The 17999-nt window shown below is 43.5% G+C and overlaps 1 protein-coding gene across 6 annotated transcripts in view; it reads right to left on the reverse strand.

Moving 5' to 3' along the window:
* Window positions 1-17999, reverse strand: part of AGAP1 (ArfGAP with GTPase domain, ankyrin repeat and PH domain 1) — a 398119-nt gene that overhangs the window by 82911 nt on the left and 297209 nt on the right. For all 6 annotated transcript variants that reach the window (XM_069860665.1, XM_069860667.1, XM_069860666.1 and 3 more), the window contains one exon: window positions 17432-17593. In XM_069860665.1, coding sequence (XP_069716766.1) covers window positions 17432-17593 — 162 coding nt within the window. The remainder of the gene's footprint in view (window positions 1-17431; window positions 17594-17999) is intronic.

The raw sequence follows: 17999 nt of genomic DNA on the forward strand, positions 1-17999 counted from the left end.
CGCCTTCCCTGGAGGTGCTTAAGGTGCGGGTGGATGAGGTATTGAGGGGCATGGTTTAGAGATTGGTGGGAATGGTTGGACTCAATGATCCGGTGGGTCTCTTCCAACCTGGTGATTCTATGATTCTATGCGCTGTGAGCCTACGGTAACGAGGCACTGGAAATGGAAAATAGGTTTGATAACTTCATATTCAAGGGAACTTGATAGGCTGGAGGGGTGGGCCTGTGCAAATCGTAAAGCCAAGCATTCAAAAAAGGTCGTACACCTGAGGGTGGAGAATGGATTAAGAGCAGCCCTGAAGAGAAGGACTTGGGGTGCCAGTGAATGAGAAGCTCAACATGAGCTGGTGACGTGTGCTCACAGCCCAGAAAGCCAACCATATCCTGGGCTGAGCCAAAGCAGTGGGACCAGCAAGGTGAGGGAAGGGATTCTGCCTCTCGAGACCTCACCTGGAGCCCTGCTTTCAGTTCTGGAGTCCTCAGCATAGGAAGGACATGGATCTGTTGGAGTGAGCCCATAGGAGGCCACAAAGACGATCAGAGGGCAGGAGCACCTCCCATACAAGGACAGGCTGAGGGAGTTGGAGGTGTTCATCCTGGAGAAGAAAAGGCTCTGGGGAGACCTTAGAGCAGCTTCCAGTACTGAAAGGGTCTCCAGGAAAGCTGGGGAGGTGCTCTTAATCAAGGAGTGCAGGGACAGGATAAGGGCAATGGTTCTAAGCTGAAAGGGGGAGATTTAGATGAGATATTAGGAAGGAATGTTTCCCTGTGAGGGTGGGGAGGCCCTGGCCCAGGTTGCCCAGAGCAGTGGTGGCTGCCCCATCCCTGGAGATGTTCAAGGCCAGGCTGGATGGGGCTTGGAGCAACCTGATCCAGTGGGAGGTGTCCGTGTCTGTGGCAGGGGGTGGAACTGGATGATCTTTAAGGTCCCTTTCAACCCAAACCATTCTATGATATTCAAAGACCAATTTTTTAAATCACTTGAAAGTCAGCATATCCCTTAACCACACAAGATCCAAACAAAGAGTACCAAGAATAAGAATTTATCACTCAATCAACACTACTGGCTGCGAGACACCTCCAGGGACTGCAGAAGTACCAGGAACCAGCAGGACAGGGATTAGTCAGTCACTGGCTAAGTATTGTACGATTTCCTTCACTAAATCCACCTTTCTCCGCTCAGACTGCTGCAACATTCATGTGATACACAGCCTGTCTCTCCATAAAATTTGAATTGGTTTAACAGAAAAAAAAGTTATTTATAACTGACCATTCACAGCCTGCTGACTGGCAGCCACCCAACCAAAAAGTAATTACGTGAGCAACAATGATGATATTAAGCTCAATGTAATAGGTCTGCTTCCAACTTTAAGGTTAAGTAAATCACAAACTGTATTTTTATGTATAAATATGTTGGTTAAAGCATTCAAGTTGTCTGGAAATGGGCTGGATCACTTTGGTGTTTTGTTTACTGCTACGAAGTGTTACCTTGGCTGAAAAGCACTGGCATTTATGATAATCACAAACCAGTCACCATCACTAACAATTCTCAAATGCTGATTTAAAAACTAAAATGTCCTTTTTTTTGCCTTGAAATACTAGCCTGCATGACAATTGCACACTGTGCGCTCAGCCACTGGAGTCCCAAAAGGAGGAGACTGGGAAAGGAGAAATAAAAGGGAGCTGAAATAGTCTTCAAGGGAGCTCCCAATTCCTTGTCAAATGAAGCAGAGTCAGAACTACTCCAGCCTAGCTCTGCAATCCATCACCACGAACCGCAGCACTTCTTCCTTGGATTAAAAAGACAGATTCAAAGCACTGGGGAAGAAGGTGAAAAGGAAGGCAAAGTCAAGTCAATGCCATAGCAGTCCGAAAAACCCAGTGAAGAAGACATAGGTGTGGCAGTAGAAGCCAAACAACCTCTTCTCACTTGTACTCTAGAAGCTGGAGCCCACCAATTGAGAATCATATTCTGTCAAACACCCCTTTTAAAAAACAGACAGTTATTTCCCACATTTCAGCATCTCATTCAAACAGGGTATTTGCCACAATATGTCTTAGCCTTGTAGAACTGCCAATGTTACTGCCTACATCATGCTGTTAAATATACTATGAGAAGGAAATAGAAAGGTTCTCATAGCTCTAGCTCTCTAACTAGAGCCTAAAAGCAGTAAAACTTTACCACAAAATAAAACACAAACTCCCAAAATTAGGATATGGAATTTCGGACAATAGCTGAGCCCAAAATCATTGGAGGAAACCCCCCAACAGCTCTCTTTCAAGAAGCAAAAGCCCACCAAGACTGCCTATTTTTTTCGCTCTCAATTCTGATTTGGCGTCCATATGGGAAGTGAGAAATAATCTTAAAGGATGGAAGAGATAAAAAATTTAAAGCTACTTTTTAAGGGGTGGGACTGGTCAGCACAGGATTAGTTTTAGGACACACCTACCCCATCACATTAAAGGAGCAGAAGAGTGATAGCGTCCACAAGGGAAGTTTCACTTGCAGGTTTTAGGAGCAACTGAGCTTTTGTTGCGATTTCACCTGTTTAAGCAGCCCTGTAAATTCTGTTGGACCTTGGTAGGAAGCAGTCCCATGAGGGAGACATTTGGTTGCAGAACGGTTGGACTCGATGATCCTGTGGGTCTTTTCCAACCTAGTAATTCTGTGAGAAATGCCTTCAGGAACGGCGGAGAGCCTGCCATGCCTTTTTGCAGAGCTGCTTTATTATTTCAGCCAGTAGTAGGCACGCAGAATCATAGAATCATAGAATAACCAGGTTGGAAGAGACCCACTGGATCATAGAGTCCAACCGTTCCTATCAAACACTAAACCATGCCCCTCAGCACCTCGTCCACCTGTCCCTTAAACCCCTCCAGGGAAGGTGAATCAACCACCTCCCTGGGCAGCCTGAGCAGAATTAAATATATATAAATACATATATTTAGTACATATAAATATATAAGTAAAAATTTGGGCTGCTATTGGAGTAATTTGACAGCATCTTTTCACTGCTAGTCACAGCATATTCCAAGCAGGGGAAACATAAACTCTTCATCTGACACACAGCCAACACAACATAGTACTTGGTCTACTGTAAAGTCTTCTTCCTATCTTTCCGAACTCCAGATGCATCCAAAATGCTGCCATATCCTGGGATGCAGCAGCTGGATGTCCATGTAGACTGGGGAGTGAGAGGCTGGAGAGCAGCCCTGCGGAAAAGGATCTGCGAGTTCTGGTTGACGGCAGTTGAACATGAGCCAACAGAGGGCCAAGCGTGTCCTGGGGTGTGTCAAGCACAGAATTGCCTGCTGGGTGGAGTGGGAGGGCTTTGTCCCACTCTACTGCATGTTGCTGCTGCCTCACCTTGAATACTGGGTGCAGTTTTGGGTATCACAGGATAAAAAGGAAATCAAGCCACTGGAGAGTGTCCAGAGGAAGGCCAAGAAGTTGGTGAAGGGTTTAGAGATGAAACCACTTGGTCTGTTCAGCCTGGAGAAGAGGAGATTGAGAAGAGACCTCATCATGGTCTACAGCTTTCTCATAAAGGGAGGAGGAGGAGCAGGTGCTGATCTCTTCCCTCTGGTGACCAATGACAGGACCCAAGGGAATGGCAAGAAGATGAGTCGGAGAGGGTGAGGCTGAATATCGGGGAAAGGTTCTACTCCCAGAGGGTGGTGGAGCACTGGAACAGCTCCCCAGGGAAGCAGTCACAGCGCCAAGCCTGACAATATTCCAGAAGTGTTTGGACAACACCCCAAGACACTAGGTGTTAACATTGGGGTTGTCCTCTGCAGAGAAAGGAATTGGACTGAAAGATCCTTGTGGGTCCCTTCCAACTCAGGACATTCCACAATTCTAAAAATTAGATACTGTAGGATATTCAAATGTGAGAAACAAAACTGGTGGCACCAGAACAAGAAGCATCATTTATGATTAAGTATTTTCTTACACAGTGCCTCAAGTTCGATATGCATGCCTTTAATGTTTTCCTTTTCATTTTAGGAGGAACCCGAATTAAGAAACACGTGATGTTTTTATAGGCAAGAAATTAACAGAAGCCTCATCAGCCTCTGAGACAAGAGAATCTAAACTAAGGACCCAGCTACCGACCCTTTGCTTCTTTCAAAGCTTGAAGATTTATCCTCATTACAGGATGAGGAGCGGCACTCGCTCTGCTCGGTACCGACATCTTTGTACCACGTACGGATAAAGCCAACGCTTGCTGGAACCAGTGCCAAACAAGACACGTTCTCACAGCCTGCAGGTTAACCTGGATTAATTCTGAAAACCTGAAAATGGATGCACTGCAATTTAACATGTGCTCAACATGTGTGCTCAGCAGCAACTGGAAATGAAATATCTTAAATATTATCAAACGTTACATCATTAAATATAAATTAGATGGAAACAGAGGAAAGCTAAAAATTGACTAGGAGTTCAGCTACTCTAAATGGCTAATATGTCCATTTTTCACCTGAAGCCCTCTCCAATACAGTTTTGCCATTAAGCAAAAACCTAAAGAAAGGTAATCAATTCCAACTAAAAAGCACTTCTCCCGGAATGACTGCACTTCAAACCGCTGGCTGGCTGCCAGCCCCCCCCAGACAACAGCTATCAATGTTTCTGACTATCACAGGAGCACGAGGGGCCATGCATAATTGACTAGAAGATGGGCTAAAACTGTGCCCAATCAGTGTGTGATCAAAAACGCGTGGAATATTCAGCGCCACTTGATTACATGGAGGCACGTCCTTTCGCTCTCCTCATGAAATCTCTTCAAGGTCCAGAGTACTGTAATAAGATCATTACTGTCAAGCGGTACGAATCGCAGGCAATGAGTCTTGGGATAGGAAGTCATACTTCACAAGCTCCTCTGGTCTTTTTTTTTTTTTCTCCCCTCTCCCTCTTTTTTTTTTTTTTTTTTTTGTATTTTACTGCGTGTTGAGGCAGCAAGGCGACGAGGTGACAGATAATGATCACATCACTGTGTGGCAACTAGAAAGGCACTTTTAAGAAAGAGCACAGAGAAATCAGCTTAAGAGAAACTCAAACATTTTTTTTTTTGGCTTTTTTTCCCCCACTCAAAAATTAAATAGAATTAAACTGTGCAGTATTCTCCTTTCATGAATTGTGATTTAATGTCATTGAATTTAATCATTTGATAGATTTTCATATTATACCAAAGCCTATTACCTCACAGACAAATGGCCAATTTTCTCCATCTCATGCTCACAAAAGAAACCTTTATTAATTTCCTTTTTTTCCCCCCCTTTTTGGAGGCGGGGGGAAGTGGTAGAAAATGATGAGACCTGTTCAAGTTTTCTTTTTACCCACTCCTTTCACCAGTTGCCCACTACACAGAATGCATAACATCTATCACAAGTTACCCATCTGTAAAGAGAAAGGTGGAGGGATTGAAAACAGGAGATTAAAGCATGGAGTACAAAACAAACATGCAGGAAGCTCACCACTGAAATCTCATGCACAGCAGCCTATCTGCAGTAGAGACTTCACATGGAACGATACCAAGTATCCACTCACCAAATTTGACAGCTAATTTAAGGCAACTATTTGATTAAAACTTGGCAAAACAACACAGCTTTGAAATGACTGACTGGCCAGGAGCAGGAAATAAAAAGAAGTCTACATCACTGTTACAGGGTTGTCTTATAAATGCCTGACATCAATACCAGAGAGCATCAAAACTGCAATTGCTCCAGAGCTGCATTTTTCAAATGAAGAAGGCTGCTACGATCAGACAACAGCTGCTTACGGGGAAGGAAAAGTCACAGAATCACAGAATCATAGAATAACCAGGTTGGAAGAGACCCACCAGATCATTGAGTCCAACCATTCCTATCAAACACTAAACCATGCCCCTTAGCACCTCGTCAACCCATCCCTTAGACACCTCCAGGGAAGGTGACTCAACCACCTCCCTGGGCAGCTTCTCCCAGTGCCCGATGACCTTTGCTGTGAAAAATTTTTTTCTAATGTCCAGCCTAAACCTCCCCTGGTGGAGCTTGAGGCCATTCCCTCTCGTCCTGTCCCCTGTCACTTGGGAGAAGAGGCCAGCACCCTCCTCTCCACAACCTCCTTTCAGGTAGTTTGTACAGAGCAATGAGGTCTCCCCTCAGCCTCCTCTTCTCCAGGCTAAACACCCCCAGCTCTCTCAGCCGTTCCTCATAAGGCCTGTTCTCCAGCCCCCTCACCAGCTTGGCTGCTCTTCTCTGGACTCGCTCCAGAGCCTCAACATCCTTCTTGCGGTGAGGGGCCCAGAACTGAACACAGGATTCAAGGTGCGGTCTCACCAGTGCTGAGTCAGACTGGTTATGAAAAGCCCACCTACACCTATGGCATCTGCACCCACGGAAGATTAAATCCCACACCACTGTTCTCCCCACTTTACTGTTCAGTATCTAGAACCTCAGCCTCTTCTCATAATAGCTGGTCACCCTTTCAAACACATACATTTGGAGGCAAATCCTCATGGCAATATGAGGATGTCCAGCTCCACATCACAGACATAAGACAAGAGGGAATGGCCTCAAGCTGCGTCAGGGGAGTTTTTGATTGGAAATCAGGAAAAATTTCTTCACTGAAAGGTTTATCAAGCACAGGCAGAGGCTGCCCAGGGAGGTGGTTGAGTCCCCATCCCTGGAGGTGTTTAAAGGATGGGTAGATGAAGTGCTTAGGGATATGATTTAGTAGTGGACAGGTACAGTTGGGCTCAATGACCTCAAAAGTCTTTTCCAACCTAGTGATGCTATGATTCTATGACTCCCACGGGCTCTATCATCGTGCAAGAACCAGAGGTGCACAGCACTTGTCAATGTGTGTGTTGCTGATATTGCAACTTGCAGTCTAAGAAATGTTGAAACATTGTGCCCAGGTGACCCAACCTACCCTTTGAAAATCACAGCAGGAAGAGACTAACACCCATTAACATACAGAAACAAGAAAAAACATGCCTGAAAACATCAGTCTCTTGATTAACTTTTGAAGAACCAGAATCACAAAGGGAAACTGAGAGAAGAATCATCATCTCTTGAAGCGAAAGAACTTTAAATTTCTCAGACTTTTGCATCTTGCCCACTTTTCTTAAAGGAAATTTCTTGGGAGAAATCTGTGTACGTTCCTCAACTTCTTTAGTAAAACTGTTCATGTACACCATTCCTATCCTCAGCTTTGGTTTGGACCTGCTTTTAAAAAGGTGTCACAAACATTTAGACAAAGAAACAAAATGCAAAGGGCACAAATATTCCTTGACCTATAGGTTGTTATTAATTCCTAATGTCTTGTTATTAATTCCTAATGTCTAGTGGAGCTGCAAAAAAAAAAAAAAATCCCACCAGCATTACAAGGGAGCAGGGGAAACATTTTGGTGCAACTAGGAAAATATGGAGGGTCTATCTGTGTGTAGTAAAATCAGCAAACTCCCCAAACCTTTAATGCCTGCAAGGTACAAAAGACACTGTCAGACTGAAGATGCTGGGCAAATCAGCTGTGTGCAGCCTCTTGAATTGGAATCAGCTGGAAACATCATCTTCACTCACATTTCCCTAGAAGTACACAGCATAAGGTATACTCAAATTCACAGACTTTACCAAATGAGACTCTCCACACCTCCCTTGTTAAATGCCACGCCTGGAATACATTTATTTGGAGCACACAGGGGAAATGACCAACAAAGCTGTGCATTTGGGAGAGATAATCACATGATTCACCTGGATTTAAAGGCAGTTGTGGTTTCACTGCCCACTGAGACCTAGAGCAAGGATGCCGATTACACAAGGAGTATCTTACGACATTATGCTCAGATCAGTTCTTAGCCTTAAGAACAAAGTGAGTAGCAACACACATTCTTCAGGGCTTACCCATAATTGACTAAAATGTAGGGTTCTGCAATAAAAAATGACTAACTTGTTATTTCTACATTCTGTTCTCTGTGTACCTCTTGATTATGAGCTCTTTTTAGCATAATGCCAAGAGCGTGTCCTATAACCCGAGGGTAGATCAGACCTATTGACACATTCCCCCTTGATTTCCAAGTTTGTGCTACAGATGGCAAACCTCCACAATCAAGCCGCTGTCGTTAATCTCACATTACATATTACAAACAAAAAAGAATGCCTGTAATCAACTGGCAACCCATCAACCCTCCCCTCAAAGCTGCCCTGTGCCCCCTACGGCAAATTTAGCATCATTTAGCAAGGCATGACGTAGAGAAGCAGAGCACACCACCAGGGCATAAAGTCCCTCTACCCTCCTACTCCCTTATCAGCAACCAGTGGGAGATGCCTACAACAGGCAGAACGGTGACAGATATGGCAACATGCACCCCCATGCACCTTCCAGAACAGTCCACGGTTCGGGGACTGCATGGCAGAGGCTGTATACTTTATTTTGAGACCTTCACGGATTTTTCTTCTTCATATTTCCCTAAACCAGCGGTTCTGTTTTAGCTGCTTAATGTCTCCCAAAGAGAATTATTAAGGACTTTACCCTTTGAAAGCAGCTTCTTCCCAACGCACCTGTGAGTTGGGCTTGATCAGCCTGGAGAACGCGCCAAGTAGACCTTACGGCAGCCTTTCAGTACTGAAAGGGGGCCTAAAGGAAAGCTGGAGAGAGGCTCTTTCTCAGGGAGTGCAGGGATAAGATGAGGGGGAACAGTTTTAAGCTGAAAGAGAGGAGACTGAGATGAGATCTTAGGAATAAATGTTTTCCTGTGAGGGTAGTGAGGCCCTGGCCCAGGTTGCCCAGAGCAGTGGTGGCTGCCCCATCCCTGGAGGTGTTCAAGGCCAGGCTGGATGGGGCTTGGAGCAACCTGATCCAGTGGGAGGTGTCCCTGTCTGTGGCAGGGGGTGGAACTGGATGAACTGTAAGGTCCCTTGCAACCCAAACCATTCTATGATTCTATGACAGGTCTACCTACACAAAAAGCTGAGGCAAGAAATCTTTCATAAAGTAAGTCTTCTTTCCACACCAAAAGAGCCTGTTCATTTAAACTGTGAAACCTTGATTCAAGAATTATGTGGTGAACCACCCTAATCATGAAGAACTTCTTCCTAATGTCTAATGTAAAGCCATTCCCCCTCATCCTATCACTCAATGGCTTATAAGAAGCCCCTCCCCAGCTTTGCTGAAGCCCCTTTCAGTACTGGAAGCTGCTCTAAGGTCTCCTTGGAGCTTTCTCTTCTCCAGACTGAACAACCCCAACTCTCTCAGCCTGTCCTCATAGCAGAGGTGCTCCAGGTGCTCCCATCATCTTGTGAACAGTAGGAACCTTTTTCATAATCAAAGTATCTCTCCTGGGTTGACAGCATAGTTCTAGGGACGGTAATGACCTAAAGCCAGTAAAAAGCTAAGGTATCGCTTATTTTCATATAAAACTACTTAAAACTCCTTCTTTTTCCAAAAAAATCAGGCCAAATCACAGTGCAGCCCTTGTACTAAGGACACACAGTGTATCCTTCTGCACTCACAACACAGAGCACTTCACGTATCAGGAGTGGGTCCACTTTTTAGAGAAATGGAGAAAAAGAAGTGTTATCTTTCTCTAACTATCCAGATGTGCCAGTGTGTACAGCCACCACCAATTCATCCCGGGACTCATCCTTCCCAGAATCCCCTTTCCTGCCGACCACCACTGTGACATTTTTCCTTTCAACCAGGTAGGCGGAACCTGCAGCCTCTTCCAACCCTGGGCTATCAGTGGTTTTAAAGACAAGAAGGAATCTTTCAACTTGTTTAGCCCGCAATGAAACAGGTTAAAACAATAGATGAGCTTCACCTCCCTTGTCTTTCACTCCTCAGCATCAACATAAATGTCTTTCAGCAGCAAACCTTTCATGTCAGATACGCTGTGAGGACTGAGGCTGAAGGGTCCCCAACGAGTGACCTTTATGCCTTGGTTGAAAAGAAGCCTCTGAAGATTCAGCCTCTATTTTATTAATTTCTGCCCTCCTGTTTCTCAGGTGTACAGCAATCGGCCAGTGCTAAATCTCCTCCGCAGCAGTGAATGAAGTCGCTGATGATCAGTAGAATTACAACTAGAGTGTTCTGACAATGAATAGGTGTTAACCTCCAAGGTGCCTGCTCTACGCTTACATCAAAACAAGCGTTTGGCATTACAGACAACAAATAAGGTCACGTATTAGTGATGATTTATTTTAAAGTTCAAATGCAGGGGGGGAAAAAAAGCCAGGTGTTTTGCTTGTTTTTGTTTCATTTTTAATGCCAACTAAGATCTGTTTAGTTTTTTTTTTAAAAAAAGGAAATGTTTACGTCCCGAGCAGCCAGAGCAGAAAAGAGCTGGATCAGGACAGACCTGCAACTCCTCTGTGGTAACCCACAAAATAATGATGCATACACTTAAACCACACTCCTAAAACCTTACTAAAGCCAGGCTTGTTTAACTCCAGACTGGGTGATGATCAGCAAAGCAGAACTTGGGTTTTTCAGTGTGTGCAGCATGAAATTCTGTTTGCTGAAGCTTCTGAAATGTTTAGTGCACAGGAGGACTAAACAAATGACACTACGATCAACAAATGGTACATGAACAGAATTCAGCAGTAACCTTAAATGAATTATAAATCTGCTCACCCCCCCAACACGCATGTTCCCAGCTATCTGCTTATAATGCAAACCTTGCCTGTTCCAAATAAACGCTGCTTTTTTTCATTCAACACTGCAGTCAAAATGCCAATTTTTGTATCAATCTCACTTTAAATATTGCAGAACATGTTTTAAGACTGCAGAACTTTTACTTTCTAAAACGTTAAGCACTTGAGAGACCAGAAATAGAAACAAAACCTGCTCTCACTAAACTGTTCACTGAAATACCACACAACAGGACGGAAACACACTGCCCTCCTGCATGACACCAGCCTGCGCTTGGGTTCTTAATTTTTTTATATGTATTTTTTAAGGGGAAAAAAGCTTATTAAGGTATCTCTTTTTTATCACTGGGACACTGTTTCTTCCACAATGCAAATGCTGGCTGAGCACGCTAACTTGGGTCAGTGCGTTCCCCATGTGTAGTAAAGCAGCAGTGCAAAATCTGGGGATAAATCAGTAGGGGAAACTATCTGTTCCTAAATTATATCGATGTCTGGGGATTTTTTCTGCACAGTTATGTACTTCACAGCCACAGCAGCATGCCAGAGGAGGCTACACACACAGGTAGGGTGCTGGGATGGGCTTTGCAGTTGGCATGGGGCTAGGGGGACAAACAGCTTCTAAATGACTTAGCTTAATTCACGCTGATATATCCACACATAGGCCACAGGAGTATGATGACAACTCTTCCCTAATGCTGACACTAATGCTTTATTTCTTTTTCACACATTCACTCATCTCATAATATCTTCTTACTGAAATAAGAAGGACTTTTCCATGAATGCACCTGTGTCTACTCGTACTACATAGAAGCTTGTAATTATTTATAGCTAATTTAAAGAGACTACAGCAAAATAACTAGGATGACAAAATCACCAGGAATAACTTTTGTAGAGTTCTGACATGGGCAACATCTATTTTCCCACAGTAGAGTACCTGATTATCCTGTAACAGACTGGAAAGAGCTTTTACTCGAAGAAGTTTTCGTGGCAGCTTAGTTCTACGCATTACTTCAAGCAACACAATCCAAACAGGGACCTTGACATCTAATAGATTTGATTCCAAAGGTTACAAACTCTTTAATAGGAGAGCAGTTTTGCCCTTGCTGCAGCTGCAGGTCAAGATATTTGATTTCACGTCGTCCTTGCAGAGAAAAGGGAGTGACGATGCTGTGACTTTTTGTGCTGGGAAGGTTTCTGAACATCCTGTCCTCTGACAATGTCAGAAGGTTTCTTCCAAACCATGAAAAGCAAAAAAAAACCCCCAAGAGCACCAAGTAAAAATATATCCCTTCATCATGTTGTTCAATTCAATGTATTCTAAATAAGTATTAGTATTAACAATGTCAAGTCAATCTGTCAAATGAAGAATCCAAACACAACAGCTCATTCTTTACATCTGGTTCAGTGCTCTCACTAGATTTCCAAAATTCCTAATTAACTTTTTTTTTAATACATGGCCAGAGACACTTCCTTTTGTCGAGTTCAGCCTGGTCACAGCACGCTTACTAGAACTGTGCACCTAAGGAAGCGCGAGCTAAAATCGGCTGGAGAAGAAGACTATGCACAGAGACGTGTGCAGAGCCAAATCCTTTCAGCACATAATCAAAGAATCACAGAATCATTAAGGTCGGAAAAGACCTCTAAGACCACCCACTCCAATCGTGCCCAACACCACCGTGCCTACTAAACCATGTCATGAAGTGGCATGTCAGGTAAAACACAGGGACACCAAGGAACGCTTAGGGTGAGGCACCGCAGGGAAAACGCACAGTTTTTTCCATATATCACATGCTGCATTTCAGTTCACAGCTGCATTACTTCCAATTTACACAAGAGATGAAGTTTTCAGGTGTTATACTGATTCAGAGACCAGTGCCAGGAGCTGCATTTCCCTAATTCGCTTTGTCATTCTGGCTTTGGGATTGCTGGAAGGGGCCAGTAAGTCTTGCGAATAAACTGGCAAACCTTTTGGCTTTTTGCGCCTTGTCCCACCCTCCTGGACCCAAGTCCCCACACAGCTGAGAAACCAGAGGAAAGAAATGGAATTTTTGCTTGTTGATAACAGTACAACCGAGAAGTTTGACTAAACACTGTTTTTTCCATCCACAGAAAACAAATCAACATACTTTCATTTCCAACTTAACTACAGCTCATCTTCAACACTCCCTGAGATTCGGAACAGAAGAATGACTTCAGTGCTATAAAACAGGCATGCGAACACACGAGCTTTTGAAATACCTCCACCAGTTCATCCCAGGAAAATAAACCCCCTACAATTTCTCAGTAAACTGGGGTTCATCACTAGCTACAAGCCAGAAAGCGTACAACAAGAGTTGGGTGCTAGACTGTGCAGGAATGCACAGGGAAAAGCAATTACTTTACCAGGGACAGAGAACAAATCTTTGTTTTAAGAAGAATCCTCAAGAAACCAGAAAAGGTCCACCCTTGTCAAAAGTTCTTTGGAAGTCAGCGACAAAGAAGAACATGCAACACATTCGCAGAGAAAACAGAGTTTAGAAAGTCTTCTGAGTCACTAATCACATGCATTACTCTCTCATCAAGTCCTGTTTCTCTGCTCCCTCTGCATGAACAGGAACACACAGCAAGGCTTGTGGTGCCTACGCTGCAGGGAGAAAAGATAAATGAACAGCGCTCTGCCTGCAGCTGCCTTGCACCTCCCTGGCTGGAGAAGAGGATTCACCCATCTCCCTGGGAGCAGCCAGCAACGCTGGCCCTGTTGCCCAGAGCTCTTGGGCAGCAAAACACTTGCAGAGTGTGATCTAGAGGTGATGCTGAATGATGGACATACCTCGGTCTTCCCATAGCTCCTAAAATCTCAGAGATGGAGGGCAGGCAGGTGCCAGCTGGCATAACCACGAAGTTTTAAAACAATAACAAGAGTAGGAAAATAAACACTGCGAAAGGTGTTTCTGTGAAGAGTATTACCAAGAAAGCTCTTGAACTTTTCTACACGTTTTCAAGCTTCAAAACCTTCCGATTGTCACTAGCTGATCCACTAAATGCAGCAGCACAAGAGTACCACAACAGACCGGGCTCTGAGCAGCTATTCCTCTTTGAAACACAGCATCGTATAATTCTGCTCTGAGCAACTTTGGACAGCATGGTGAGAAAAACACTGCTGGTTGCTGGCACCTTGCCTAATGTAAGCATTCCTGCTGTTACCCTCAAAAACACTGAGAGATTTTTGCAGTGAAAAGTTCGGTACAGAGAACTAGAAAACTTCTCTCCGCTTTTCATTGCACTGGAAAAATTTCACAAGAATCTGTTTTTCCAAAATAGGAATTGAATTTTAATTTTCATCCAACTGCAGCAGTGCTGCTTCAGTATTTGTTGCTGCAATCGTTGTCTCAGAAAACCTGTAGAAAGATAAACCAAGTAAGATGAAAGGATCAGTCCCAGAAAGAGAGGGCTGTGCAGGTGCAGACAGTGTGGAGAAAGAAGAATCAGTGTGACCTTTATGGAAGGGCATTGAAGAGATGAGCATCAGGTCCCTGGAATTAGTGAACCACCCTGGGCTCACTAGTGTCCATCATCGTGATATCTGAATACTTGGGCAGAGGTCAATGATCAAAGCAGGCACGTTCAAGGAGAGAAAGAGACCACAAAGTGCAGTAAAAATGCTAGAGTTGGCTAAAGATCAGATTTAAACCTCACTGAGCACCTAAGCTTCGTTACAGACAAAAATGAAGGAAGCCAGCATTTATGTTTGAAAGCTGACGACCAAAATGTGCCTGGACCCAAAGGAAGGCAACATAAACTCTGGAATTAGCCCAGTCATTTAACTCTGATCCACTGTAACTGTCTGAGAACAGCTACTGAAGGAGGATCCTCCTCCTCTTCACAGCGAGCTCATGATTTCCAGAAGGAAGGAAGATCTGGTTCTCCGATGATTATCGCTATAGCTTCCGTACCTCATTTTCAATGTCACCTGCTGTATCTCAAACACTTGATAGAAGTTGCCAAGGCAAAGCATGCATCTCTCAGAACACCTTCCTTTTACTGTTTAATTTGGACTTGTGGTCTCCAGTAATCCTCAGAGGGTTTAAATCTATGCTCACGGCAAGTGTGGAGGAAGAAAAATCAAAAAGCAAATCTTTCAGGGCATTGGATGGATTTGTAGACAAGCACAGGAGAGCAAGGAAATAAGCCTTTTCCCGATGAAAGACAGAATTATTGAACTGAAAACTGCATTGAATCGCAAGACAGATGTGAAAATGCTACATACGACTACTTGGAGAAAAAATCCTGAAGCCCCTCAGACTCAAACTCCACTAGCAGCAGCCTGGCTTGTGACGTAGGTTGTCCCAGGACTGGAGTTATTCCTCACCATTCAGCATCACAGCAAACTTGGAGATATAAACACTGCCCGTCTGGTCAACCACAAAGCATCCCAAACGTAACATCCAGCCTGCGCCAAGATGAGTAGCGGAAAACACAAAGGTTGCAGGTGCCTACATGCCAGGATTTGGAAAAAAGCAATCCCAACCCTTTGACAGAATTTCCTAGGAAGTACTTCATGGGAATCCACAATCATTATTAATTTTTCTGACACATCCTTCTTCTAAAGGACAGGGACCTCCAGCACGTCTTACTGCTCCCTCCTTCAGCTGACAGATGAGGCTGATTGTCCCAGCTGTCTGCTGTCCCCTCCCAACCTTGCCAAGGGTTCAAGGGCCAGTAAGATCAGTTGGCTGCTGCAGGATGCCCACACTCCCTCTCACAGATGGCACAAATACTTTGTGGAGAGTCTCTGTCCCTGTAGCCCATTGCTGTTTTTTCAACCGGTTGTGCTTTAAAAGAGATGCTATAAAAATAAGTAATTTCTCAAGTACTGTGGCCCACCCACAACAGACGACTGGCAGCCCCAAGCCAGAAAAAACTGCCCATCTCAGAAGACACGTGCGAAGAGGCAGGTCAAAGACAGCTGATGGGCTAATGTAGAGATACAAAGACTGTAAAAGCAGGTGTTGGCACTCATTGCTACTTTTAAGGCCCTCTGTGAATTACTTGGATGCCGCTTGCTAGGTCCTTGCCCTTATGGAAGCAGATTTATCCCGTTTATAAGAAAGGGGACAGTTTTGTTGAGTTCTCTCAAAAGGATTTCAGGCTGGTGTGTTACGATGCTGACAAGGAGAAGGGCAAGAGAAACAGAGAAGGATGAAGGAGCATGCACTCCCCACTCTTGTCAGAACAGGGATTTCGAGGACAAGATGCACAACTGCCAATCCCCCATTGCTCGCTGCGAGTCGTAAGTCCACACTCACAGACCAGGATCACACAGGCTCCAGCGACTTGTAAAAACCATCTCCCCAGGAGAAAGAAAACATACATGCATTAACTACTTAGAAAGAGACTTTTCAAAGGCTCTTGATATCCAGCTGGTCTTGATTCATATTGACTTCAACAAAATGTTCTTGGACCAATGGTGAGCGCTCTGAAAAACCCCTTCTATAACTTGTCCCTGAGGTAGGAAAATAAGTGGTGTAAAAGGGATTGTTAACAACAAAAAAAAAGACAAATTAAAAATGAAAGGTTAAAATAAAATTTGGCTTCAGGCCATAAACTAGGGGGAAACTAACAGCAAAGATACTTAAATGACTGGAAAGAGAACGCAACAGGAGCTATTATGAAAAAAAGCTGATGGCTTTTAAAAAAGGATTTGTATAGATAGCCGGGGAAATAAATTCCGTGTGTGACAGAAGTGCAATTGAGAAATTAAATAAATGGAAAATAAGGATGACTAAGTAATAGTTAACATGCCCCTTCTCAGTTGTATACTATTATCACGTCTATTTTTAATGTCTCTTCAGCTGTCCGCAATTGTCATCCTTCTTTCAGAACTTGTTCCAACGCTCTTTGACACTGAATTAGCTGTTTTTCACTCTCCGATGCTTACAACCGCATCTTTTTCTTACTCAACACTCCCCTTTTCTGACAATGTTGTTCCATTGTCTCCGTTTTTCATCTCTCCTTATGTGTTGACTCCCCAGTTTCTGAGCTTTCCAACTACCCTTGTTCATCTTTTTTCTGGAGCTCTTTTGGTTGAATCCTAGCATGCTTCTTTTCTTCTTTTCTAAAGATACAAGCATGTTTTATATCGTATCTGGCTACTATACACATTGTTACCCCTTCAGAAGGGCATTGAACAGCTATAGCAATGTTCACGTTGGAAATAGTAAGCTAACCTAAGGGAAAAAAGAAGTTCTTTTTGGCTTTTGCTTTCTGGTTCTTAAAAAAGAACCCAAACATTTAAACTCTCCCCTTTTCCTTTTTATCCTCAAATAACACAATCTTTCCATGAGCAGCTGAATATTCAAACAATAACAGGCATCAGAAGCATTGGCGATTCTAGAGCCCAGGATGAGTTTAAGAGTAAGATTTAATACTACTGAAGAAATACACAAGTTCTAATGTGAAGTATGGGTTATTGATTGAACCTGACTTTTTCTTTCTTTTTAACTTCACAAGTCTGCCTTTTCCTTACCTTTACGGCTAACAATGCTCCATATTAGCTTGGGTACATGTTTTTATTGATTAAAAAATCGGTTCAAAACATTTTCAGACAACTGAATTCACCATCATGATGCCTCCGATTATTTCACTTCATCGTTAAAAGATCAGTCTTTGATTTCCCTACTCTCTTTACTTTCTGTATGCAAAGCACGTACGTATAGTTGAGTACATGAGTATATTGAGTTGAGCAAATGTGTAGTTGAGTTGTACTTAACAGCGTTCTTTGGAATGATATTTTAAAAATTCAGACTTCCACCACGGAGTCAACTTACCTTCAGCTGTGCCCGAGATACCATCGGCTTTGAAATTGCTCGTGCTTTTCTTCCTGCGGTGCTTCTTTCTGTTGGCGTGAGGTGAAGGAGGTGGATCGAGTTTGGGGCTCGTCGTACTGGATACACTTGGGCTTGAACAGACAGAATCTCCTAACCCAGTATCTGCAGTTTAGGGGTAAAAAAAAAAAAAAAGAAGGAAAACTAAAAATATTGCATAATTTCAGCTAATGATTTCTAGAATCCAAGATATAACCCCTGCTGTCTGTTAACAGCTGACTTCTTGAGGTCACTGACTTCCAAAGGCTACAGGAGAGCTTCCTAAAAATATCCATTAGTGTTTCAAAAAGGTACAGAAAAAGCAATTTGGCTTAAGTTCTGATTCAAGTCCTATTAAATCAACAGGACTCTGCATCAATTTTAGAAGCAGGCCAGCTGGAACACACAAAAAACAATGGGAAATCACTTTATTGCTTCCAAGCGCTGTTTCTTACAAAGTTCTTACTGATTCTCAAATTAAGTCCTGTAACACTAGGACATTTTAATACACAATGGAACCTCAAAGTCCTCT

The sequence above is a fragment of the Phaenicophaeus curvirostris genome, chromosome 7 (assembly GCF_032191515.1).
Source record: "Phaenicophaeus curvirostris isolate KB17595 chromosome 7, BPBGC_Pcur_1.0, whole genome shotgun sequence".
Classification (NCBI taxonomy): Eukaryota; Metazoa; Chordata; class Aves; order Cuculiformes; family Cuculidae; genus Phaenicophaeus; species Phaenicophaeus curvirostris.